At 44.3% G+C, this 27,681-nt stretch overlaps 1 protein-coding gene across 1 annotated transcript in view; it reads left to right on the top strand.

The window, feature by feature from the left end:
* The window catches only part of LOC120742178 (kinesin heavy chain-like), a 77,511-nt gene that overhangs the window by 5,282 nt on the left and 44,548 nt on the right, over window positions 1-27,681 (top strand). Inside the window, exons 2-6 of the mRNA XM_040045321.1 lie at window positions 17,142-17,229; window positions 17,319-17,392; window positions 17,478-17,582; window positions 17,816-17,864; window positions 17,987-18,042. Coding sequence (XP_039901255.1) covers window positions 17,142-17,229; window positions 17,319-17,392; window positions 17,478-17,582; window positions 17,816-17,864; window positions 17,987-18,042 — 372 coding nt within the window. The remainder of the gene's footprint in view (window positions 1-17,141; window positions 17,230-17,318; window positions 17,393-17,477; window positions 17,583-17,815; window positions 17,865-17,986; window positions 18,043-27,681) is intronic.

Raw genomic sequence — 27,681 nt, 5'->3', positions numbered from 1 at the left:
CCACTCCCAACCCAGTGCAACTTCACACAATAATATGGAGCTGAATTAACACAGGCACATTAGTCTACCATGTTACACCCCTCCCTGCTGAAATGGTAATTGTCCCAATGACCATGTAATCTATAAATATTAGTCTCCAAATCTCTGTGGAGGCAGTCCTTTGGTTGTTCTTGTTGACCGTCTGGGTTCTTGATGAATGAGTCCTGTCTCGATGCCTTCTGGGCCAGCCTCGAGAGGGATTTCTGTAGGAAGCCAAAACCCAACCCAGGGTGGAGCAGCTGGAGATCTACCAGTGTGTGACAATGCATTTCCAGTTTTTAAATCTTCCTGCCTGGCTGTCTCCACCTCACTCCTAGAGTTCTGCATATCTTGTTGCATAGGTAGCAAACAAGGTCTCATTAAGTTACGATGCATCACTTTCTCAACATTTCCCCCTTCTTGTCTAATCACATACACAGGCAAATCAGGATCTGCTTGTTTTATGGCGACATAAGGTCGCTGCTCCCACCTATCTGCCAACTTACCTCGGCCCCTTGCTCTCAAGTCCTGTAGCAATACTCTCTCTCCAGGCAGCAATGGAAGAGCATCTGCTTTTAGGTCATGATATTTCTTTTGCCGGGACATTTCAGAGTCTCTATGATCTTGAGCTTTTCGGAAGGCATACTGCAGCCGTCTCTGATGGCATTGCACCCAGTTGCTTACAGAAGAGCAGCCCGCATTTTCAGTAAGGCCCATCAGCCGATCCTGGGGAAGAAATCCATGCCTTCCAAACATCAAATAATGTGGTGAATATCCTGTAGAACTGTGCACTGTATGGTTATATACCTGGATCATCTCAGGCAGGTGATCTCGCCAGTTTCTCCTCTCTTCACCTAATGTGCCCAGCAACCCCAGAAGAGTCCGATTAAGCCGTTCACAGGCCCCATTTCCAGCTGGGTGATAGGGTGTTGTATGATCCTTCTTTATACCATACAATTCACACAGCTCCTGCACTAGTTGCGATTCAAAGTTAGGACCTTGATCTGACAGCAGTCGTCTTGGTGCACCGAAGGGCTGAATTACCTTGCTCCAGAGTGCTTTAGCTGTCGTCACTGCAGTCTGATCTTTTGTAACTGCAGCCCAAGCAAATTTACTGAAGTGATCCACCATGACCAAAACATTATGATACAGATCGTCTGGACCACCTATAGACAAAAAGTCTACAGACAACAGTTCCATGGGTGCAGATGTCTTAATGGGAATCAAAGGAGCATGTTTCGCAGCAGCCGCTTTACGCAGAACACAGGCCTTACATTAGGAACACCAATTTATAACATCAGCATTTAATTTGGGCCAGAAATATCTTCTTTTAATGAGGGATATTGTTTTTTCTGGACCCCAGTGTCCTGCATATTCATGGTACAGTTGCCATATAGAATCCTTCTCACCCTCAGGAACCAAAATTTGAACTACTGGATCGACCTCCTTGGTATCATGTGATGTCCGACACAGCACTCCATCTTTTAGTGACAGTCGTTCCCAGTGCCGCAGAAGACAGAGAACAGGTTTAGACTCCTGTTGCCTCTCATGCTTATTTGGCTGATGGCCCCTCCGTAGATACCATGCCACCCTTCTTAGCGTTGAGTCCTCCCCTTGCAAGGCAGACCACTGAGATGGCGTGCATTCAGGAAACAGAGGCACACCACAGGTTACATTTTGTAAACCCTCCTGGTTAGAGTTGTTTACGCCAACACACATTGCTCTGACCACATTTACTTCCACCTGTTTAAAGGATGGAACCTCTACTTCTTCCCTTTGTTCCTCTGTAGAATCAGAATCAGAATCAGAATCAGAAAGGGGTTTATTGCCAAATGTTGAGCAGGTTTACAACATTAGGAAATTGCTGCGGTGCTTCAGTGCAAACATAGTGTCATAAATAGCACTTAAATAGACATGAAAAAAATAAAAGTAGGAATAAGAATTAAAGTGCTACGTAGAAAGATATATACATGAGTGCAGGTGGTGATCAGTGCCAAACATGGAATGATGCAGTGACACAGCGTAGGGTCATGTGTTAGTGGTGGGGACAGTCATATGGTTATTGTTCATGTGTCCAACAGCAGAGGGGAAGAAACTGTTCTTATGGCGAGAGGTTCTGGTGCGAATGGACCGGAGCCTCCTGCCTGAGGGTAGCAGGTCAAACAGACTGTGTCCAGGGTGAGAAGGGTCAGCTGAGATCCGAGCTGCACGCCGCAATGTCCTGGAGGTGTACAGATCCTGCAAAGATGGGAGTCTGCAGCCAATCACCTTCTCAGCAGAGCGCACAACGCGCTGCAGTCTCTGTTTGTCCCTGATAGTGGCTCCAGCGTACCACACGGTGATGGAGGAGGTGAGGATGGACTCGATGATTGCAGTGTAGAACTGCATCATCGTCCGTGTTGGCAGGTTGAATTTCTTCAGCTGCCTCAGGAAGTACATCCTCTGCTGGGCTTTCTTGATGACGGAGGTGATGGTGGGCTCCCATTTCAGGTCCTGGGTGATGGTGGTACCCAGGAAGCGGAATGAGTCCACAGAGGTGATGGGGGTGTCAGTCAGGATGATGGGGGGGGAGTGGGGCTGTGTGCTTCCTGAAGTCCACAATAATCTCCACTGTCTTCTGGGCATTCAGCACCAGGTTGTTGTGGCTGCACCAGGACACCAGACGTTCAACCTCCCTCCTGTAGGCAGACTCATCCCCGTCCGAGATGAGCCCAATAACGGTGGTGTCATCAGCAAACTTGATTAGCTTGACAGACTGGTGGGTGGAGGTGCAGCAGTTGGTGTACAGGGAGAAGAGCAGAGGAGAAAGAACACAGCCCTGAGGGGAGCCGGTGCTGATGGTCCGGCAGTCCGAGACATTCTTTCCCAGCCTCACATGCTGCTTCCTGTCCGTCAGGAAGTCAGTGATCCACCGGCAGATGGGATCAGGCACATTCATCTGGGAAAGCTTGCCTCGGAGATGGTCTGGAAGGATGGTGTTGAAGGCAGAGCTGAAGTCCACAAACAGGATCCTGGCGTAGGTTCCTGGGGAGTCCAGATGCTGCAGGATGAAGTGTAGGGCCATGTTGATGGCGTCGTCTACAGACCTGTTGGCTCTATATGCAAACTGCAGGGGGTCCAGGAGGGGGGCCGTGAGGGTCTTGAGATGGGAGAGAACTAGGCGCTCAAATGACTTCATGACCACAGATGTCAGAGCCACGGGTCTGTAGTCATTTAGTCCAGTGATCCTAGGTTTCTTGGGGACAGGGATTATGGTAGAGGACTTGAAGCAGGCAGGCACATGACATGCCTGCAGTGAGGAGTTGAAAATGCCAGAAAACACTGGGGCCAGCTCGTTTGCACAGTGTCTGAGGGTGGCAGGAGACACGCCGTCTGGGCCAGGAGCTTTCCGAGCATTCAGGTTCTTAAACTGCTTCCTCACATCTGCTTCATGAATATGAAGAGTTGTAGTGGGAGGAGGTGGTGTGAAATCCTCTTTTGTGTGGGGTGAGGAGGGGGGTGTTGTAGGTGAACAGTTTGAAGGTGGTGATGGCTCTATGGAGGGGGGAGAGGTGGGGGAGTTAGTGTCCAAAGTGCCTCTATTGTTGGGGCCGTTGGAGGTGTGAAGGCTGCCTGATGGCTCGTCAAAACGGCAGTAGAAGTCGTTAAGGGTGTTGGCTAAGAGCAAGTCATCAGTGGAGTGGGGGGTTTTAGGCTTGTAGTTGGTGATATTCCTAAAACCTTTCCACACAGAGGCCGAGTCATTCTCTGAGATCTGCTGCTGCATCTTCTCAGAGTGCTGATGTTTAGCAATGTCCACTTCTTTAGTGAACTTGTACTTGGCCTCTCTGTAGCAGTCCCTGTCTCCGCTTCTGAACGCCTTTCTCTTTTCCAGCCACAGCTTTTTGAGTTTAGGAGTAAACCAGGGTTTGTCATTGTTATAACTCACCCTGGTGCGTGATGGCACAATGCTGTCCTCACAGAAGTGGATATAGGAGGTGACAGTGTCCGTAAACTCGTCCAAGCTGTTAGAAGCAGCCTTCATTGTGTCCCAGTCTGTGGTCTCCAAACACGTGCGAAGCTCCTCCACAGCCTCGTTGCTCCACAGTTTTTTTAGTCCTCACGACAGGTTTGGAGAGCTTCAGCCTCTGTCTGTACGCGGGGATTAGGTGGATCATGACGTGGTCAGAAAGTCCGAGTGAAGCGCGGGGCACCGCGCGATAGGCCCCGCTGATCGTGCTGTAACAGTGGTCTAATGTCCTCTCCTCTCTGGTCGGGCATTTAATATACTGCTTGTATTTGGGAAGCTCATGGCTCAGATTGGCTTTGTTAAAGTCCCCAAGAGCAATGATGAGAGAGTCCGGGAATGTCTGCTCCATGTGGAGAATCTGCTCCGCGAGTGCGCACTGAGCTGCCTGCGCATCTGCGTCTGGCGGGATGTAAACAGCGGCCAGGATGAATGAAGCAAACTCCCGCGGAGAATAAAACGGTTTGCAGTGGATAAAAAGATATTCCAGAGAGGAAGAGCAGTGCTGAGGAATCACTGTCACATCTGTGCACCAGCCACTATTGATGTAGAAGCAGACACCTCCACCTTTGGACTTACCGGAGAGAGCGGCCTGCCGGTCCGCGCGCAGCAGATGGAAGCCCTCCAGCTTGAGCGTGCAGTCTGGGATGTTCTCACTGAGCCACGACTCCGTAAAACATAAGACACAGGAGGAGGCAAAGTCTCTGTTCATGCTTCTCATCAGGGCCAGTTCGTCAATCTTATTCCCGAGTGAGCGTACATTAGAAAGGAAGATCCCAGGAAGAGCAGTACGCAGTCCGCGTCTCCTCAAACGCACGAGTGCGCCGGCTCGCTTCCCTCTCTTTCGGCGTCTCGCTTTCCTGGTCAGAGTCAGCAGTAAATCTGCCGCAGATGCGACAAATATTGGAAATAAATCCACAGGCGTTGTAGTCCTGTAGTTAAGGAGCTCTTCTCTGGTGTAAGAGTATCCAGAGGAGTGCCCAAACACAGAAGAAATGCACAAAAGCAAAACAAAAGTAACGCACTGAAGCACCAGGGCATCCATACGCGGCGCCATCTTGGTTGTACTTGGTTGTAGCCTCGGATACTACAGGTGATGGATATCTGGATAGTGCATCTGCACTCTGATTAATACGCCCTGGCCTATATTTGATCTCAAATTGAAAACTAGCCAGGCGTGCTGCCCATCTCTGCTCTAAGCTACCAAGTTTGGCTGAACTCAAATGTACCAAAGGGTTATTGTCTGTGTAAACTGTAAAGGGTACACAATACAGATATTCAGCAAATTTCTTGGTTACTGCCCAGGTCAAGGCCAGAAACTCAAGTTTGAAGGAGCTATAGTTCTTATCATTTTTCTCAGAAGGGCTCAAACTCCTACTAGCAAAAGCAATTACTTTCTCTTTTCCATCCTGAACTTGTGCAAGTACGGCTCCTAAGCCCTGGTTGCTGGCATCTGTGTACAAGATGAAAGGTAGATTAAAATCAGCAAAAGCCAACACTGGTGCAGATGTTAGGGCCATTTTTAAAGAACTAAAGGCTGTGTCACATGTAGAGTTCCATTTAGTGGACAAGGGAACATTCTTCCTCTTAGAATTCTGTGATGCTCCAACTAATATTTGATTTAATGGTTGGGCAATTCTTGCAAAATCTTTCACAAATCTCCGATAATAGCCTGCCAGACCCAGAAATGATTGTAATGGTTTCACAGTAGCTGGAATAGGCCATTCTTGAATACATTTAATCTTGTCAGGGTCTGGAGCAACCCCTTTTGCTGAAACACGATGACCCAAATACTGAACCTCTGGTTTTAGAAGACAGCACTTCTTGGGTTTTAATTTGAGGCCATGCTTTGACAGTTTACCAAGGACTGCATCCAAATGAACCAAGTGGGTGTCAAAATCTGGAGAATAGATTATTACATCATCTAAGTAGACAAGTACAGACTCTAAGTTTTCTTCGCCCAGGCATACATGCATCAACCTTTGGAAGGTGGCTGGTGCATTTGACAAGCCAAAGGGCATTCTGGTGAATTCAAATAAACCCATGGGTGTAGTGAAGGCTGTTTTTTCTCTGTCTGGTGGGGACACCCCAACCTGCCAATATCCACTGGCAAGATCAAGTGTGGAAAAATACTTTGCGTTACCCAAACTGGCAAGTGACTCTTCTATTCTTGGAAGAGGGTAAGCATCTTTATGGGTCACAGCATTAAGTTTACGATAATCCACACAAAATCTAAGTGTCCCATCCTTCTTACGGACTAACACAACCGGAGAAGCCCATGGACTGCAACTAGGCACAATGATGTTAGCATCCAACATACCTTGAATCAAACTCTTCACCTCCTGATATAACTTTGGTGGAATTTGTCTATAGCGCTCACGGACTGGTACAGCATTGCCTGTAGGAATTGAATGCTGCATGGTGCTTGTCAATCCATAATCTTCCTCATGCACAGCAAACACTGCTCGGTGCTTATGCAATAAAGCCTGCAGTTTCTCCAATTCCTCTGTGGACAAATGAAGATCAGTTAAATCAGGGAACATGCATTTCTCCTTGGGCAGGGCTTGCGTTTGGTCCATACTCACTCTAACTGTGTTTACACCAACACGAGTCATGTTCACACTATTCTCTTGTATGATATCTGCTGGGTCAATAATAAAAGTCTTAGCCAACTTCTGATGTCTGTAAAGGTACATTGGTGAGTCATTAAGATTTTGGACCCTAATCAAAAGCCTCCCATCATGGACTGTAGATAATGTTCTAGCAATTAAGACTTCACCCACCTCGACAGGTTCCACCAGGCATTGATAATCCCTGCCATCCACTCCAGTCTTCGTACGACCCCAAACCAACATCTCACTCCGAGGGGGAATCTGTATAGGATGGCGATTTATGGTACGTACATACCCAATGGACCCATCTGAAGCTGCAAACCGTGCCTGACTGGCACAAATCTGAAAAGCAGTAGTCCAAGCTCTCTGTTCGGCCCCACTAGAGGAGAGGTAGGCTAATGGCTTCTCTTGATCCATTTTTTCATAACACTGTGAAATAACATTCATACCCATGACGCCTTCACTGTCGGTTAAACATTGGTCCTTAATCACCAAAAAACCACATCCAGGGAGTTCCACCTGTCCAATCTTCACATGTAGCAATACATAACCCAGATATGGAATATCTAGTCCATTAGCAGCCTCGAGCGCCAGCCAGCTGCTTGCATCCTTCAATTTCATCCCATTACTGCCAAAGTGTTTAGAGAAGTAGCTGTTCTTTATCAGTGACACATTTGATCCAGTATCCAGAATACACTGTATTGGAACATCATCAAGACACAAGCTGACTTTAGGAACTTTTCCAATCAGTTTTTTCACATCAGTTTGAGGCCCATTGGCATCGACACAACCCACTGTCTGGGCCGCCACAGTGGTGTCGTCTAGTTTAACGATCCAGATCTAGGCTTGCTTTTACAGAACCGAGCTATGTGGCCTGGCTGGGAACAAGTGTTACAGATGGGGCTACCTTGTTCATCATACCTGTTTGAGTAGACTCTGGGTCTGCTCCCTCCTTTCTTTCTTGATCTGGACTGGTCAGTCTGTTTCCAGTCCAAAGTCTTTTGTGTAGCTTGAAGTTCTGATCGGATTTCTTTGATCAAAGTCTGTGATAAATCATTGAATTGTGTGGTCATTTGCTTGTTCATGTCCTCCCACAACTCTGATTTGATCTGTTCCATATCCTTAGCATTACAGGTCTTGTATCTTTCACCTTTGGCAGCAAAACACTGGACTGGATCAACCATTTCACCATAAACGTGTTCCCTCAGGATTAGTTCTGCTTTAATTTCTGCAAAAGTCAACTGATCATTCATTAGAATTTTTGTTCTGAATTCACCTCTAAGGGCAGTGTCTCTCAAGCCTTCAACCAGATGATCTCTGAGAAGAATATCTTCGTCATTCATACCTCTAGGGTCCTTCCTCTTTAACCTGAAAAAATGTTCTTGTAATCTCAGTGCAAATGAACTGATGTCTTCATGTGTTTCTTGGCGAGCGTTGAAGAACTGAGAGCGCAGGACCGAAGCAGTTGTTTTATCCCCATACAACTTATCTAACTCATTAAAAATTAGCTCAGGTGAATTACGCTTCTCTGGTGCTAGAATTAAAATCTCTCTTTTAGCCTTGCCTTCCAAGCAACAGAGTGTTAATTCTGCTCTAAAATCTACAGGAACTCCTTGCAAAGCAAATGTTGTCTGCAAATTACTTTTCCATTCACCTAGACTAATATCTGAATCCTTCCCTCTAAATTTAGTTGTGACCATATTAAACATAGGGATCATACCGAAGGGCCTAAACCCTGCACTAGAAACTGGTGCTTCTCTATTTGGGCCAGACTGTGATTCACTCTGATCAGTCATCTTGCTTTTGCCCACTACAGATTATGGTAGCCAGATCCTGTCGACAACGCCAGTTGTAACACACCCAAAGAAAGATTCTAGGTCTGACCAACCGTCTCTGTCGTGGGCAAAAAGATGACAGTCAATAAAATTCTAAAAGATAATTTATTGACAAAAAAATATATCAAGAGATAAAAGATAAAACAGTCCAGTGTCCCATTTATGAATTATATAAAAAACACACAGTCCCAAGGCCAGAGCCAGCTATGCCACACGGCCAGTTGCACTCCACGTGTTGCCTGTAACAGGGTTAGAAGTTGTCCTTGGAGACCCACCACCCTGCAAGCATATAGCCAGTGGTCACTCCAGCCTCTGCAACTCTGCTACCTTTAGGCTGTGGCATATAATAGGCCCTGGCCTGCACAGAGAGACAAAACGACACTTTCACTATAGAATTCATAGCACAAAACCCATCCATCCCAAACATATCTGATTTCATCACATTACATACCTGCACAGAGAGACAAAACGACACAGCAGTGTTTGTAGTGTGGGCTATAAGTAGACCAGTGTATCAGTGCAATCAAGTACACCTGCCTCTAATTAGTCCAACCCCATTCCAGCCATTGGCTCACCAAAAATGTGACACACACACACAAAACCACTCCCAACCCAGTGCAACTTCACACAATAATATGGAGCTAAATTAACACAGGCACATTAGTCTACCATGTTACACCATGTTTCCCTATCATGAATAACGTATCATTCAAGCCAGTAATAAGGGAAACCTGAAGAAAGTCTCACCCAAACTCCACCAACACATCCATTTTAACACTCGTGGAGACCGGCTACTCGACCACTGCTACACCTCTTTCCGGGATGCGTACAAAGCCCTCCCCCGCGCCCCATTCGGCCAATCAGATCACCGCTCCATCCTGCTCCTGCCCGCATACAGGCAGAAGCTGAAACAGGAAGCTCCAACCCGGAGGGCGGTGCACTGTTGGACGGACCAATCGGAGTCTGCGCTGCGGGACTGTTTTGATCACGCGGACTGGGAAATGTTTCACGTGGCTGCTAGGGACATTGATGAGTACACAGACTCAGTCTGCGGATTTATCAGGAAATGCGTGGAAGATGTCGTCCCATCCAGAACAGTTAAATCCTTCCCAAATCAAAAACCCTGGATTAACGGAGATGTTCGCGCGGCACGGAGCACCGCCTTTGCCTCCGCGAACACATCGGACTACAAACACGCACATTACCAACTCCGGAAGACGATCAAAGCAGCCAAACGTGAGTACAGGGACAGGGTGGAGCAACAGTTTGACAACCCTCGGAGTATGTGGCAGGGACTAAACACGATCACAGACTTTAGAGGGAAAACCAGCACACCGCAGACCACGGCCTCTCTGTGTGAGGATCTAAACGTATTCTACGCTAGATTCGACACAGCGAACACCATGAGACCGGACAGTGTGCGCACCGCGGATGACGTCAGTGCGCACACTGTGTCTGAGGAGGATGTGCGGAAGTGCCTGTACCCTGTACCCAAATCCTCCACCATCTCCTCATTGAACGACTGGCGACCTGTAGCCCTGACCCCCATCGTAAGCAAATGCTTCGAGAAGCTGGTCAGGGACTTCATCTGCTCTGCACTACCTGACTCACTGGACCCTCTACAGTTCGCATACCGCCACAACAGGTCCACTGATGATGCCATAGCCCTGACACTACATACTGCCCTGTCACACCTGGAGAAGAGAGACACGTATATGAGAATGCTGTTTGTAGATTACAGCTCAGCATTCAATACCATCGTTCCCTCGAAGCTGGACAGGAAACTGCAGGATCTAGGACTGAGCAGCTCCCTCTGCAGCTGGATCCTTAGCTTCCTGTCTGACAGACGCCAAGTGGTCAGACTGGGCAGCATCACCTCATCCCCCATCACACTGAACACTGGTGCTCCACAGGGGTGTGTACTGAGCCCTCTCCTATACTCACTCTACACCTACGACTGCACAGCCACTAACAACTCCAACATCATTGTGAAGTTTGCGGACGACACTACAGTGGTGGGTCTTATCACCAATGGTGATGAGACGGCTTACAGGGAGGAGATCAGCGCCCTGACCCACTGGTGTCAAGACAACCATCTCACCCTCAACGTCGCAAAGACAAAGGAGTTGATAGTGGACTTCCGGAGGTGCAGAGAAGTACACACCCCCATCACCATCAACGGCGCTGCTGTGGAGAGAGTGAGCAGCTTCCTGCTCCTTGGTGTACATCTGGCTGAGGATCTTACGTGGTCAGTACACACAAACAAAACAGTGAAGAAGGCGCAGCAGCGCCTCTTCTTTCTCAGGAGACTGAAAAGATTCGGCATGAGCCCCCGCATCCTCAGGACCTTCTATCACTGTGCCATTGAGAGCATCCTCACTGGATGCATCACCACCTGGTATGGCAACAGCACCGCCTACAACTGCAAAGCTCTCCAGCGAGTAGTGCGGTGCTCTGAACGGATAATTGGAGGTGAGCTTTCCTCCCTCCAAGACATCTACAGGAAGCGGTGCCTGAGGAAAGCGGGGAGGATCATCAAGGACTCCAGTCACCCCAGTCATAAACTGTTCAGACTACTTCCATCAGGAAGGAGGTTCTGCAGCATCCGGTCCCGTACCAGCAGACTGAGAGACAGCTTCTTCCACCAGGCCATCAGACTGCTGAACACGTCATAGACACCTCAGCTTCACTACTGGAACTTTAACATTATGCACTCCATACTGTACAGTAATGCCACTGTTTTGCACATGTCTCAACTCTGTATATTTTATATATTTTATTTATCGTTTACTCTATTTAATTTGTAAAATATGTGTACACACACACACACACACACACGTAGAAAAATATTTAGTATACACATCCAGAAATGCATATACTATTATATATTGTACATATATTTATTAGTTTCAGATGTAGCCATTCTTGTATTTTGCTTGTTTACATTATTGTATTTTGCACAACTCTGTTGCTTGTGAAGCTCGCACACAAGAATTTCACTCACATGTGCTGTACCAATGTACCTGCACATGTGATGTGACAATAAAAGTGATTTGATTTGAGTATGTCCAAATCTCAGTCTGGATATGATCACCTCCTCCCTCCTAGTCCGTCCTGCATTCCTCATTCCTCCCACCCTCCTTTGAATCTTATACAACCATCGTCCCTTCCTTTCCTCCTCCCACTGCTTTTGCCATCTTGCTCTCATATCTTGCCTTACCATACTCCTTATCTCTGCTTGGCCAAAACTAACAGCCATGTCAACCACCCCATGTTTTACGGCCTCCTTTGCTACTCTATCTGCCTTTTCATTCGCCCACACACCATAGTGTGCTGGCACCCACAAAAACACGACAGCAAGTCCCATCATGCGTATCCGGAAAAGTGACTGCTGAATTTCCGCCAAAACATCTGCTCTACTGTCTGAGTGACTATGCTGTAGACTGACCAACGATGAACTTGAATCCGAACAAATGACAGCATGTAAAGGTCTCACGTCCTCCACCCACTGAACAGCCAATAATATTGCGATCATTTCCCCAGTGTACACAGAAAGCCCATCACTAATCCTTCTACCCATTTCCACCAAAAACTCTGGGACCACGACTGCAACACCAGTTTGACCAGTTGTGTTCTTCGAGGCGTCTGTATATATTTGAACATAACTATAATATTGGTCAACGTAAACCTGTACCGCATGAGAGTTCAAAGGAAATGCCCTATCCCTGGCCCAGAGCTCACCTTTTCCCTGGGCTTAAATACTTTTAATTACTGATGTGAGTCAGCTGTGTAACAGGGAATGGTGGCACCTCAGGCAGAAGAGGTGGTGGGACACGCCCACACAGGCACCTTCAGGAGGAGGCCCTGTTAGGGCCGTAACAACCAGTGTTGGGCAAGTTACTTTGAAAAAGTAATTAATTATAGTTACTAGTTACTTCATCAAAAATGTAACTGAGTTAGTAGCTGAGTTACTTTTCCTAGTAATTAATGACTTTTAGAATCTTGTAACTATTGCGTTACTTAAAAAAAAGTTTAACCCTCTGGGGTCCAGGGTATAATTGGCCGTTTTTGACTACTTTTAATTTTACATATACACTTAATTTTAAGTTTTCATTTTGACATACTGTATTAACACAATTGATCAAAAATCAGACAAAAACATACAATCCGAGTAGAAAAAGTATAAAGTATATAAAAGTATTTGTTACTGTAACAAACTTTAAATGCAAATATAAATTGTCAATTTTAAAATCATATGCACAATTTTCCAAACAAAGTTATTTGCAGCCATTTACCTTTTACCTTTTTTAAATAACCATTTCAAACTGTTTACAGAACAATCAGCTGTTCTTCAATAAGATGCCACAAATTATTTGTGCCACTCCAAAAAAATAATTTCTGTCCACTATAAAGGAGAACACCACAGCCTGATACCTGCAGGTCTGACAGCAGCAGGTGTGTCACTCCTGTTTCTACCTGGAGACAGCAGCCGCCTCATTGTTCTGACACACAACACAAAACTATCCACAACACTACACACTAACTACACAAGACAACACACTAACTACACACTCCAAACACGCTAAACGTCACAAATCTCTCACATCTCAAAACTCGCTCTCTCTCGCCCTCACTCCTAAATCTTCCCCCTCTTCCTAAACAACCAAATGTCATGTTGCCATATCATTTTTTGATTGGCCAACATGGTGCATTTTTCCACCAACACCAACGGGCTGTTTTTGTTTTGTTTTGTTTTCTTATTTTTTGGTCATAAGCAGAGTGCTTGCTAGCGCTGTCTGCTGTCAGTAACCATGACTAAAGTATTCAGAAAAAACGCCGCGTATATATTGTTTATCATGAGTCTGGTTTTACGTGGCATATTAACACAATTTAAAAACTGGTATATATCACCTTGTTGATAATATTAGAGCATTTAAGACGAGTTGGTGTTTACAAGTTTGTGGAAAAGTTGTGCGATGAGAATTTAAGTGGCATTTGTTGAAGTGACAGTGTGCAGAGTCCTGTAATTGTAGTGAGGGTGTATGGAATGTCAGCAGTTCAAAAGTCTGATGGCTTGTGGGTAGAAACTCTCTCTGTCTGCTGGTGCGGGTCTGAATGCTCCTGAACCGCCTGCCAGATAGCAGGTGTGGCTGGGATCAGAGACTTCCTCATGCAACGCTTTCTATAGAGATCCTGCATGGCTGGAAGTTCATTCCTGGTGGTTTTGCCCCCCTAGCTCCAGGTGTTGTGCCAGAAAGTGATTGCTGTCCACGGGAGCGCGCAGCTGCTTAAAGCTGTAGCGTCCAGATTACTTACAGCTACTTCCATGCAACTGATATAAGTTGCGGTAAGATGAACACAGCTTCAACTGTCTGTTTGTTGAAAAATACTAACGGACCGTTGTTAGTAACGGTAAGGGAGTTGTAACAATAGAAATAGTAATTAGTTAGATTACTTGTTACTGAAAAAAGTAATGCCATTACTTATAACATTGTTTTTCTCATCACTTGTCATTGCAGCAGTGAACTCAAACTCTGTGTCAAATACTGAGCTTCAGTAAAGATTCAAGTTGCAGTTATTTATATTTCCTATCACCTTAAATCACAGGTGTTGAACTCCAGGCCTCAAGAGCCGGTGTCCTGCAGGTTTTATACGTGTCCTTGATCCATCCCAGTGTACTTAGGATAGTTGGTGTACCACTCCCCTCCCTGCAAGACATTTACACCACTCGCCTCACCCGCAAAGCCATCACAATTGTCAACGATGCAACCCACCCCGCGCACTGTCTGTTCAGCCTCCTGCCCTCTGGAAAGAGATACAGAAGTCTCCGCTCCCGCACTACCAGGCTCACCAACAGCTTCATCCACCAGGCTGTGAGACTGCTGAACTCTCTTCCCTCCCGGCTCCCAGCCAGCAGAATCACCAGATTGGCAGAAGTATAGTAGACAGATTGGACTCTACCCCCCCACACTCTCCAACAAGGAAACACTCTCTGAACCAAGAACTGAAAACATTCCTGACTTGCATTGCAATTGCACACACCTGCTGCTATATATATATTTTTAGTATTCTTGTAGCACTATTTATATTATTATATTACTATTTATTATCTTATTGTTAGGGCTGTTTTTGTTTTTGTTGTGCATCTGCACCTTATTGTTGTCAATGCCTACGCATTTTTTTGGGACAGTGTGAAACGTAATTTCAATTCCTTTGTATGGCAAGTACATTTGAAGAAATTGACAAATAAAAGTATTCTATTCTATTCTATTCTACTTCAGACCCAGCAACACACTCAGACACAAACTTAACAACGTAGTGTATACTGTACAGTGTAGTGACGAATGCCCAGGCCTCTACATTGGAGAGACCAAACAGCTACTTCATAAACGCATGGCACAACATAGAAGAGCCACCTCCACGACTCCAAGACTCTGCTGTCCATCTGCATCTAAAGGTCAAAGGTCACTCTTTCCAGGATGCCAATGTTCACATTTTGGACAGAGAGGACAGATGGTTTGAAAGAGGAGTGAAAGAAGCTTCTATGTCCACTGTGAGCAACCATCTTTGAACAGAGGGCGGGGCTTATCACACCAACTGTCTGCCATCTATAATCCAATTTTGAGATCCTTCCCAGATGCCTGAACGCCCACTCACATCCTGGGCCTTTTGACCTTAGTGAGTCACATGATAGGGTGGGGCTAAGTCTTAGAACTGAAGAAGCTTCTCAGCTGAAACATCTTCATCAAACTTAAGGAAGTCCAGCTGATTTTCTTGTCTTTTCAAGCTCCTGACGCACTGACCAACTTTTAGATTGAAATTAAATTAATTATTCAGCAGCAGCCTGACAGAAAGTGCAGACACAGGCTGTTTACTGATGGAGCACCAACATCTGTCAAAGCTCTGAACCTTTAAAATGTTGTTTGACATCAATGACATCATTCAATGTCTAATGTGTTGACATCTGAAGAAGAAATGTAATCAGATTACCATCTGGCTGTCCACAGCTGCAAAGATGGAGACCAGATATTTTACTGTACTGATAATCAATCACACATTGATGTACTGAGGACTGATTAACTGTGATTCAGATAAATTCTCTCCCCTCTGAGCTCTGACAGAGACTTAAGTTAACCTGTCTGTTATCATGATAACTGAGACTGAATGACTCCTCTCAACCTGAAAAAGACTCAACCTGTGAAACCTGTACCTGAAACGTTTTCAGTGAGAGGATTAAACATGTGACTGTAAACATTCCCAAATGCCCAGTGTTGTATGGTCCTGTTTTTCTCTTGTTCATAACTAAATGTGAAGCACTTTGTTGCTTTTAAATGTAGAAATAAAACTGATCATTGAAAAATCATCAGAGACAGCTGCACTCTCTGAATTCTCTTGTTTGTTTGTTAAAGTTTTAGACTGAACTTTATTTAAACTAACAAGACAACAGTGAAAGGTTTGTGGTGATTTAACGAGCCCTCATTAAACTCAGACTGAACGTCTTGTTTTTGTTCTCATTACCTCCCCTGAGCCTCTGACCCTTGACCCTACTCTTTATATAAAGGTAAATCTGTTGTAGTGGTAATTCCTTCTGTTTGACAAACCAAACATCCCATAATTAAAAATCCACAAGCCACTGCTGCACTGAGATAATATTTCGTACGCAGGCAAAAGAAGTCCACTGTCCAAAGTTGTAAGTTGTGTTTTTATGATTTATTCATCCAGTTTGGCAATAACAAGATCCATTTTTTGTTTCTTCCTGCTGCTTCTCCTGCTCTGGTAAAAAAAAAAAAAACCATAGGCCCACCCCAGTGCATGCTGGTCCTATACCAGTCTCTTTATTTATAGAAACAAAATGGCCCTACAGCTCTTACTGACTAATTTAACAAGGTAACATCAAACAAACAAAACATTGAAACAAATATTAACCTACAAATAAACTTGTAAATAAACCCCAAAATATAAGTAAACTAACAACAACAGCATTACATAAAGAAGGTCAAAGTTCAAAGATCTGAACATTAACTGATGGACGTTGAAGATCTCAGAGGGGAGCACTCACACAGAGGAGGCAGCAGAGCTGAAGGTCTGCTGTGGGGCTGGAGATGGTCTGACAGGTGCCATCTCCAGCCACCTCGTGCTGACGAGGAAAGCATGGAGGGGTTTGTAGATGTGGGACGGTCAGTGGAGGTGCCTGTGTGGACTGACCAATCAGGACAGCTCAGCAGGAGTCCAACCAGGAGGTGATCAGGGAAGCTCACTGTGACCTCAACGACCAGCGGACGGTTGGTGGTTTTGATCCGTGGCTGCTCCAGTCGCCATGCCAAATACCCTTTGGCGACATACTTACCCCGAGCTGCTCTGTGAGACCTCCATCAGAGTGTGAATGTTGTATAAATGCAGATACATAAGAAGCACTCTCTTTTTACTCCTAGTTTTGTTTGTTAAAACAGAAATCTAACAGTCCTCACTGACTTACATTGATAATCTTGGCTTTGATGTGTTAAGATGTTACTGAGAGACTGAAACATCACACCATAACACTCAGTGTCAGTGAGCAGGGTGTTTTTTATATGACCTCTTCATAGCAGGAGGAGACTGTCTGCTGACAGCATAAATCTTTTTTTTTCAAACAGAGGCTTTTATTTTTACAGTGTGTTTCCTGTGTTTCAGGGGAAGCCATATGTGTTCGACCGAGTCTTCCCCCCAACCACTGAACAGGTTCAGGTGTACGACACCTGTGCCAAGCAGATCGTCAGAGGTCAGTGCAACATATTCCATTAAAGAAGGAAAGTGACTGAGAGGAAGTGACGGCTGTAAACGGCGTTTGTTTCTTTGTTTGTGCCTCAGATGTGTTGGGAGGATATAACGGCACCATCTTTGCTTATGGTCAGACCTCCTCAGGAAAGACTCACACAATGGAGGTTGGTCTGTTGTTTTGTAGTTTATTTTCAGGTCTTTGTTTTGGTGTTATTTGAATGATTAATTAAATGATTCGTCATGTTTCAGGGGACCCTTCATGACCCTCATCAGATGGGCATCATCCCTCGTATTTCCAGAGACATCTTTGACCACATCTACTCCATGGATGAGAACCTGGAGTTCCACATCAAGGTGATTCTGCTTGTGAAACAAATATTTTTATGTTGTTTTTGTGTTTCTGTTGTCAGATCTTAGGAAAATCTAACTGTAAAAAATGATTCTTCATCTTAATTCAAAGAAATATCATCATTTGATCAGTGTAGCATCATTTAATCTCCAAAGTGTTTTTATTCTGAATCACAGTTTTTCTTTTTAGAAGACTGAACATGTTTAACGTAACATAAACACTGGCTGTGTATCTGCAGGTGTCTTATTTTGAAATCTATCTGGATAAAATCAGAGACCTGCTGGATGGTGAGACCAACCCTGAACCTTTACTATGCTCATATAGAGTTGAATAGAATAGTAGAGTAGAAATAGAGTGTAAATACAATCAAGCTAATGCTAACTGCTATGATGATGCTTTCATGTTTCAGTGTCAAAGACCAACCTGGCTGTTCATGAAGATAAGAACAGAGTTCCCTTTGTGAAGGTAAATAAATCGTGTTAGCTGTGTTTCGACTGCAGGAACAAAAGTCAGCAGAAACTGTCTCCAGATGTTTGTTTCCACAGCTGTGGGGGATCCACTGGACTCACCTGGTAGCCTAAATAGTGACTGGATATAACTGCAGAGGCCTGAACTATTTTGGGTTAGGTGGTTCATTCTTACTGGGGTAAATCGACACAGTAACTTAACTGTGAACTTAACTCGCTCTGGAGTCCGTTTAGATCCAGATTAGACGTCAGCAGGTATGAAGCACTGCCCACTGACCAATCAGTTCTCCAGAATACAGCGTCACAGTTCCTGGATGATCCGTCAGAGGTTTGTGTGCAAACAGTAGGAGCGTCTAAAGTTTTCTACTTCCATGCAAAGACATGGTATTAAATCATAAATATTAAATAACAAATAATAATATAGATTTTTAGACACAGTGTTATTAATCTATAAGCGTAATTATATGATTATAAAACAGGACACCTGCACTCTACCTGCTAAGCTCATATCAAATATGGACATAGACTCATGTCTGAATTGTTAAACGGCAGCTGAGAGAATAGGCAAGGCAAGTTTATTTATATGGCACAATTCAACAGCAAGGTGATTCAAAGTGCTTTACAGAGACATTAAAAAACAGAAACAACTAAAAAGCATGATTTAAAAAGAAAAAGAAAAAAAAGGAACAGTAGATAAAATCAGTAGTTAAAATGTAAGTTTTGAAATTTAAGCTTAAAAGTAAAACTTTTAAGGATTTGGTGCTTTATTCAAATGCAGCTGAGAACAGGTGAGTCTTCAACCTGGATTTAAATAAACTGAGTTTTTCCGCTGATCTGAGGCTTTCTGGGAGTTTGTTCCAGATATATGGAGCATAAAAGCTGAATGGAGCTTCTCCGTGTCTGGTTCTGACTCTGGGAACTGATAAAAGACCGCATCAAGATGACCTGAGGGATCTGGAAGGTTCATACTGGGTCAGGAGGTCACTGATGTACTTTAAAGTCTATCCTCTGATGGACAGGCAGCCAGTGTAAAGACCTCAGAGCTGGACTGATGTGGTCAATGGTCAATGGTAACTTTATTGTCCCTGACGGGAAATTGATTCGCAGTATGTCAAAACGAACAACAAACATACAACCAACACATCACGTACACTCATTAAAAAAATAAAATAAAAAAAATACTATAATATAATATAAGCCTGATAAAACAACCTAGATTTTCCATCGAAAAAAGTGCAATGTGCAATGGCAACAACACTTACAATTTAGTGTTGTTAATTAAGATAATAGCACTAGGTACAAACGACAATTTGTGTCGCTTTGTCTTCACTGCAGTCATTTTATAACGACGACCTGATGGAAGCAGTTGAAAATCGTTAAAGAGAGGATGATCTGAACACAACAGGACAGAAGTTGCCTTCCTCAGCACCTGCCTGTTATAAAAGTCCACAAGCTGGACCTGAGACCTCCCTGAAATCTTGCCCGCCACTTTAACCAGATTGTTAAGTCTGGTCTTATTATCCATGGACATACTACCGTACCAAGCAATGATACAGAAAGTTAAAACAGATTCAATAAAACTTTTATAAAAGAGAGTCATCATTTCAGATGAAACCTTAAAACCTCTCAACCTCCTTAAAAAGTACAGTCTTTGTTGGGCCTTTTTCACTGTAGCAGCAAGATGTAACTCAAAGGACAGGGTCTTATCAAGAACAACCCCCAAGTACTTGTAACTATCCACCATTTCAATGGCTGCACCATTTACCACTGTAAGCGCAGGATGAGGGGATGACTTCCTGAAATCAATAACCATGTCCTTGGTTTTCAAGGTGTTAATCATTAAGAAGGACTGATCACACCATGAAACAAACTCCTCCACAACAGGCCCATGGGAATCCTCTTCACCATGAAGGAGGCTTACAATGACTGTGTCATCTGCGTATTTGATGAAATGCCTATTGGCCTGTGTGCTGCGACAGTCAAAATATACAAAAGAGGAGAGAGACAACAACCTTGTGGTGAGCCAGTGGAAGAGTTCAGCTGTTTGGAAAAACAGCCGTTTATTCTCACACACTGTGATCTATCAGTTAAGAAGTCTAAGATCCAACCAACGAGATTAAAATTAAGTTTAAATTGGTTAAGAAGCTTGTCCACTAAAAGATGTGGCTGGATAGTATTAAAAGCAGAAGAAAAATCGATAAATAAAAGCCGAGCATGAGCTTTGGCGCCATCAAGATGGCGATAAAGGAAGTTCAACAGAGTGACCACTGCATCATCCACACCTCTACAAGGCCTGTATGCAAATTGTAGTGGATCTATCAGCTTCTCTACTTGCTGCAGGATCTCCTTCCTGACAAGTTTTTCGAAGGACTTCATCACTAAAGATGTAAGAGCAACAGGCCTAAAATCATTTAATGATGTAGGTTTTGTGGTCTTAGCAACTGGAGAAATAATTGATTTTTTCCATACCTCTGGAACCTTCTGTTGCTGAAGAGATAAAAGAAAGATGTGATAAAAAAAATACCACATAATTGCTCAGCGCATGTTCTAAGCACCTGGCCACATATATTATCAGGACCTGGACTTTTATTAGTCTTACTCATTTTAAAAAGATTTCCCACCCTTCTTTCATCAAAGAACAAAACTGGGGGGGCTCTGGTGCTCTCTATTAAGGAATCAAGTGTATTCCTTGGAATATAGTTATCATTAAATCTCGAATAAAATCTGTTCAGCTCATTGGCTAACTGAAAATCTGAACTAAAACCAGGGAGACTTATCTTATTACAGTCACTGAGACAGTGACCAGTCATGTGTTTCATGGCAGCCCAAGCCACCCTTAAGTTATTGCTACCCATCTCCGCCTCTACCTTATCCTTGTATTTTATTTTAGCTTTTTTAATTTCTGATCTAATCTCCTTCCTAATTTCTCTGACTTTCAAGGTATTCCCTTCAGTAAAAGCTTTATTCCTTTCGTGAATCAGCCTCGTAAGAACTTTAGAGGACCATGGTTTATTATTAGGGAAAGAATGCACAACCTTTGAGGGAATAATCATGTCTCTACAAAAGGATATATATCCGCAGACAACGTCAGTGAGTTCATTAATGTCTCTACATGATTCAGTAAACACCGACCAGTCTGTACAGTCAAAGCAGCCCTGCAGGGCTAAAGAGGCATCATCACTCCAAACCTTTATGCGGTGTTTCCTCACTTTCTCTCTTCTCAATACAGTCTTATAGACTGGCAGAAGATGCACCGTGTTGTGATCCGAGGATCCGAGGGCGGGGCCAGCCACAGATGTATACGCACCTTTTATGGAGCCATAACATAAATCCAGAGCCTTATTGAAGTGAGTGGGACAGTGCACATACTGATAAAAACTGCTCAGTGTTTTCTTCAAGTCGCAGCGATTAAAGTCCCCAAGAACAATATTAGGGGCTTCAGGAGAGAGAGATTGTAGAGAGTGGATGGCATTGGAGATGGTGTCAGTCGCATTCTTAGGATTCGCTTTGGGGTGGATGTAAACGACGGTGACGTTGATCTGTGGGAATTCCCTCGGCAGATAAAACGGCCTCAAAGACACAGAGAGGAGCTCAATGTCAGGCAGACACACTTGTCTACGAACGGTCACGTTTTTACACCATTTCTGATTTATATACAAACACACCCCTCCTCCTTGAGATTTCTGGGTAGCTCCGGGGTCTCGATCCAAACGTATGGGAAACCCGAAGCCATTTAATTCCAGAGAACAATCAGGGTCAGAATCCTTGAGCCAAGTCTCTGTGAATGCCATTAGACATGCGTCCCTATAGTCACGTAAATGTGCAACATTCAAATGCAGTTCATCTAATTTACTCCTTAGAGACTGCACATTAGCCAGGATTATTGATGGTAAAGGAATACGGTTGTACCGTATTTGCTTCCGCAATCGCTGACGTAGGCCTGCCTTCTTACCCCGCTTCCTTGCTTTGACTCTGTTAAAAACAAAAGTGCCCCTGTGGTTACTGGATAATCCAGAGCTGGAAAACACTGGAGGGTGAAAAGAGTCCAAAGACGGGCCTGTCCACCGAAGATCCAGAAGAAACTCCCGTGAGTATGTAATTGTGTGGGAGTAGCACTGACTCCAAACAACCGTCAGGATTGCCAATAAAACCAAGCGAAATAAAAAAACCATCTTCAACAAAAGAAGTTCCACAAAGCACAAGCCGATGCTGTAGGATTTCCTCAGGCCAAAAAAAAGAAAGAAAAATAAGATAAAATAAAGGAATAAAAAATAAGTTAAGACACTGACACTGACAGACAGAGACAACCTGCTGGTCGCCGCAAGAGCAGATGTGGTCCACTTTTTTGGTCTTAGTGAGGACTCGAGCAGCAGAGTTCTGAATGAGCTGCAGTCTTAATGTGTTTTTCTAAGTTTAGGTCTGCATCCATCACTACACCCAAATTTCTCCCCTGGTTTGTGGTTGTTAGGTGTATAGATTGAAGTTCTCTGGTGACTTGTAATCGTTTTTCTTTGGCACCAAAGACTATTACCTCAGTTTTGTTTTTGTTTAGCTGGAGAAAATTGTGGCACAACCAGTCATTAATGTCCTCAATGCATTTACCAAGAGCCTGTACAGGGCCTTGGTCTCCTGGTGACATTGTGATATATATTTGTGTGTCATCTGCATAGCTGTGATAGTTTATTTTGTTGTTCTTTATAATCTGTGCCAGTGGGAGCATGTAAATGTTAAACAGAGGGGGTCCCAAGATGGAACCTTGGGGAACTCCACATGTGATACTTGTCTGCTCAGATGTGAAGTTACCTATTGATATAAAGTATTTCCTGTTTTCTAAGTAAGTTTTGAACCAGTTTAGTACAGTTCCTGAAAGACCTGCCCAGTTCTCCAGTCGTTTGAGTAATATGTTGTGGTCAACTGTATCAAATGCTGCACTGAGATCCAGTAAAACTAAGACTGACATTTTTCCACTGTCAGTATTCAGACATATGTCATTAAATACTTTGGTCAGAGCGGTTTCAGTGCTGTGGTTCTGTCTAAAACCTGACTGGAAGGCATCATAGCAGTTATTCTGTTGAGCTGTTGTGTGTGGCCTCTGTTACATGCTGAGTCAGCCAAAGTTGCCCAGAGTGTTACTCAGGTCTTTAGTCCCTTTGTCCTGAGGGTTGTCCACATGGATGTTAAAATCCCCAACAATAATTACACAGTCGAAATCAACACAGATCACAGACAGCAGTTCAATGAGATCATTAAAAAGTCTGTGCAGTATTTGGGAGGCCTGTAAACATTAAGAAACACAACTTTGGATGGGGCCTTCAGCTGTAAAGCCACATATTCAAAAGACTGAAAACTTCCAGGAGATAGCTGCTTACATTGAAATGATTCATTAAATAAGACAGCAACCCCTCCTCCTCTCCTGCTCGCCCTGGCCTCACTGATAAAACTGTAGTTAGGAGGGGTCGTCTCGATGAGAACAGCTCCACTGTTACTTTGAACAACTGATATCAATGGATTGCCTAAGTGGGCATACTGAAGTCGCCTAGGTGGTGATCTGTGATGCGTTGACCGCCTCAGAGGGGGGTCAATAACCGCATCTGAGCTATTAAGAGTTGGTAATGTCACAGGACTAGGCTCGGCCGTTAAGTTGTCAGAGACTCCAGGATCTGACAAGTCTGTAGATACGGTTTCAAGAATGGGTTCGGGTAAGATTTCAAGAAAATCTTCCTCAGAGGTCTCATCAGCATTAAACTCCAATGGTTCTTCCCTCTGAGATCCTAACAGAGCTTCCCCAGCTGATTCCATTTCAGGTGTAGATGTTGGAGGAAGTTTTTCCTCCTCACCACTGGGAAAAGACTGTAGGGGGTTGAGAGACTTCTCCACCCTAAACTCCATTGGGAGCGGGGCAAGATGGACAAAGGTCGGTTCTAATTCATTCTCTTCAACAAAGTACTCAGGAGATTCCTGTTGTTTCTTGGTCTGTTGACGAGTTAAAGAGTGGTGTGATTGGAATAGTCTCATCTGATGTTACTGACTCAGTTGCAGGAAGAAACCCACATGGAAGAAGGAGATCTCTGTGCAATGTGCGAATTGGGCCGTCTTTGCATTCTGGTTTTACGGTGTAGACGGGGAGATCTTTGGCACATTTCAGCACTACAAAGACATCTGGTTCCCATTTGTCAGCAAGTTTATGTTTACCTCTCAGCCTCATGTTCCGCACCAAAACTCTGCTTCCAACTTCCAGCTTGGATGGTATAATACGGTGGTCAAATCGAGTCTTGTTCAATTCAATTCAATTCAATTTTATTTATAGAGCGCCAAATCACAACAAAAGTCGCCTCAAGGCGCTTCATAGATACAGAGAAAAACCCAACAATCATATGACCCCCTATGAGCAGCACTTTGGCGACAGTGGGAAGGAAAAACTCCCTTTTAACAGGAAGAAACCTCTGGCAGAACCAGGCTCAGGGAGGGGCGGCCATCTGCTGCGACCGGTTGGGGTGAGAGAAGGAAGACAGGATAAAAGACATGCTGTGGAAGAGAGACAGAGGTTAATAACAGATATGATTCAATGCAGAGAGGTCTGTTAATACATAGTGAGTGAGAAAGGTGACTGGAAAGGAAAAACTCAATGCATCATGGGAATCCCCCGGCAGCCTACGTCTATTGCAGCATAACTAAGGGAGGATTCAGGGTCACCTGGTCCAGCCCTAACTATATGCTTTAGCAAAAAGGAAAGTTTTAAGCCTAATCTTAAAAGTAGAGATAGTGTCTGTCTCCCGAATCCAAACTGGAAGCTGGTTCCACAGAAGATGTGGATGAGAGGAAGATGTTCCTCTCAGCATTCTTCGCAGCATTCTTTGAAGATAGCAGATAACTTTCTTTCAACCTAGCTTTTAAGTCTTGTACATACTGTGAATGTGTCTGATGTTCTTTCTCACGTACAGGAAGATTAAAAGCGAGGTCAATGGGGAGACGAGGACAACGTCCAAACATTAGTTCGTATGGGGTGTAGCCAGTGACTTCATTTTTGGTACAGTTGTAGGCATGGACAAGTGGTTTCACAAACTGTTTCCATTTGGATTTCTGTTTGGATTCAAGAGTTCCCAACATGGCCAGTAGAGTGCGATTAAACCTCTCTACTGGGTTTCCTCGTGGATGGTACGGTGTTGTGTGACACTTTTGGACTCCCAACAGGGCACATAACTCCTTTATCAATTTCGACTCAAAGTCTGGCCCTTGATCTGTATGGAGTCTTTCTGGAATTCCATAATAAACGATGAAGTTTTCCCAAAGACATTTAGCCACAGTTTTTGCCTTTTGGTTTGGTGTTGGAATGGCAAGGGCATATTTGGTGAAATGATCTGTCAGTACCAGGATGTCTTTGGTGTTGCTGGTATCGGGCTCGAGACTGAGGAAATCCATACAAATGAGTTCAAGTGGACGTGATGTTCGAATGTTAACCAGAGGAGCAGCTCTCTCCGGCAAGCTTTTCCGGCGAATACACCGGCCACAGGTTTTTATTTTATTTTCCACATCCACTGCCATTCTTGGCCAATAGAACCGAGTCCTGGCAAGGTCAAGGGTCCGTTCCACTCCCAGGTGGCCCATATCATTGTGGAGGCTGTGGAGAACAGTTTGCCGCAGTTCTGTCGGAAGGACCAGTTGGTATTATGGTTGTTCATTTTCATATCTCTTCCTATAGAGAATACCATCAATCAGCTCCAATTTGTTCAGTTCTCGAAGGAGAAGAGGAATTTCAGGAAGCTCTTTCCTGGCTGTCAGAGGAACTTTTTCTCCTGACTCCAACTGGTGAATAACCTCCCGGAGAGTTGGATCAGTTCTCTGTTTTTCATAAAGCTCAGAATGGGATATGGTGGAAATAACAGGAAGTCCATGGGAATCTTCTGAGTAATTCTCAGGAAGCACTGCTGTGTTGATGGACAGGGATTCGACCAAACTATTCTCAGCTTGGGTCCTAACGACACCGCTTTGGCAAATCGCATCGACAACTTCAGCTGATATTTCACCGTCACTGCTGCTTGAGAGATGTTGTTGAGTAAACTGATGAATTAGCTCCTCATCTTTTTGAGCAGGTTCACTAGAGGAAGTACCATCATGGGGCCGACGGGAAAGTGCATCTGCATCCAGGTTTTGCTTGCCAGCTCGATACTGTATCTTGAACGAGAATGTAGAAAGAGCAGCCAGCCAACGATGGCCGGTAGCATCCAACTTTGCTGATGTCAAGATATAGGTAAGTGGGTTGTTATCCGTGACCACTGTAAAACTTGCTCCGTACAAGTAATCATGAAATTTTTCTGTCACGCTCCACTTCAGTGCCAAGAATTCAAGCTTGTGAGCTGGGTAACGACTTTCACTGGATGACAAACCCCTACTAGCATAGGCTATCACCCTAAGTCTCCCCTCTTGCTCTTGGTAAAGGGCGGCACCCAATCCGGTGGTGCTGGCATCTGTGTGGAGGATGTAAGGCATTGCTGGATCAGCAAAACCTAGAACTGGTGCAGTGGTAAGTTTGTCAATGAGAGTATCAAAAGCCAACTGACATTCAGGACTCCACCTGGAACCAAAGGATTGCTTGGGATCAAACTGTGAGCTCTTAGAAGTCTCATTTTTAGAGCTTTTGTGTGTGGATGGGTACCCACGTGTGAGGTTGTTGAGTGGCTTGGCGATCATGGCATATCCCTTAATAAAACGCCTATAGTAGCCAGCGAATCCCAGAAAAGATTTCAAGGTCTTCAAGTTGGTTGGAATTGGCCAGGATTTCAAGGTGGCAACCTTTTCTGGGTCTGTCTCAACACCATTTTCTGAAACAATGTGGCCCAAGTATCGGACGGATGTCTGAAAGAATTTGCATTTTTCTGGAGAAAGTTTTAACCCAAATTCTTTCAAGCGATTCAACACACGGTCAGCAAACGGTCTTCGTGCTTGTCAAGAGTGTTGGAGAATATGATCAAATCATCCAAAAACACCGGGACCTCTTTCAAGTGCAAGTCTCCCATGCACTTCTCCATGAGTCTTTGGAACGTTGAAGGTGCATTAGTAACTCCTTGAGGCATTCGGTTGAACTCCCAAAACCCAATTGGTGTTACAAAAGCGGTTTTGGCTTTATCAGCTTCATCCATCTCTATCTGATAATAACCAGATTTGAGATCAAGCACAGAGAACCATTTCGATCCAGTGAGTGCTGTAAACGATTCCTCCAAGTTGGGCAATGCATACGCATCCTTAATCGTTTGCAGGTTGAGTTTGCGGTAGTCAATGCATAGTCGAATGTCTCCATTTTTCTTCTTGACAACCACTATTGGTGATGAAAATGATGATTCCGACTCACTGATAACACCAGCATCTAGAAGCTCTCGAAGATGTTTACGAACAGCTTCTATGTCCTGGGGATGAATAGGTCTTGCTTTGTGTTTAAAAGGGGTATTGTCATGGAGCTTGATGTGATGCTTCACTTCTTTAGTGCAACCAAAATCCAAGTCATGATGTGAAAAAACTTCAGACATGGCATTTAGTTTTGTTGTGATCCGTTCTTTCCATTCTGCTGGTATTGGTGACTCACCAAATTTGAAAGTGAGGGGTGTTGACAACATCTCCCGATCTGGGGGGTTGGTCACACTGT

The sequence above is a fragment of the Simochromis diagramma genome, unplaced genomic scaffold (assembly GCF_900408965.1).
Source record: "Simochromis diagramma unplaced genomic scaffold, fSimDia1.1 OVJJ01000055.1, whole genome shotgun sequence".
NCBI lineage: Eukaryota > Metazoa > Chordata > Actinopteri > Cichliformes > Cichlidae > Simochromis > Simochromis diagramma.
Note: the sequence above shows the minus strand (reverse complement) of the source record. Positions and strands in the feature narration are given on the sequence as shown.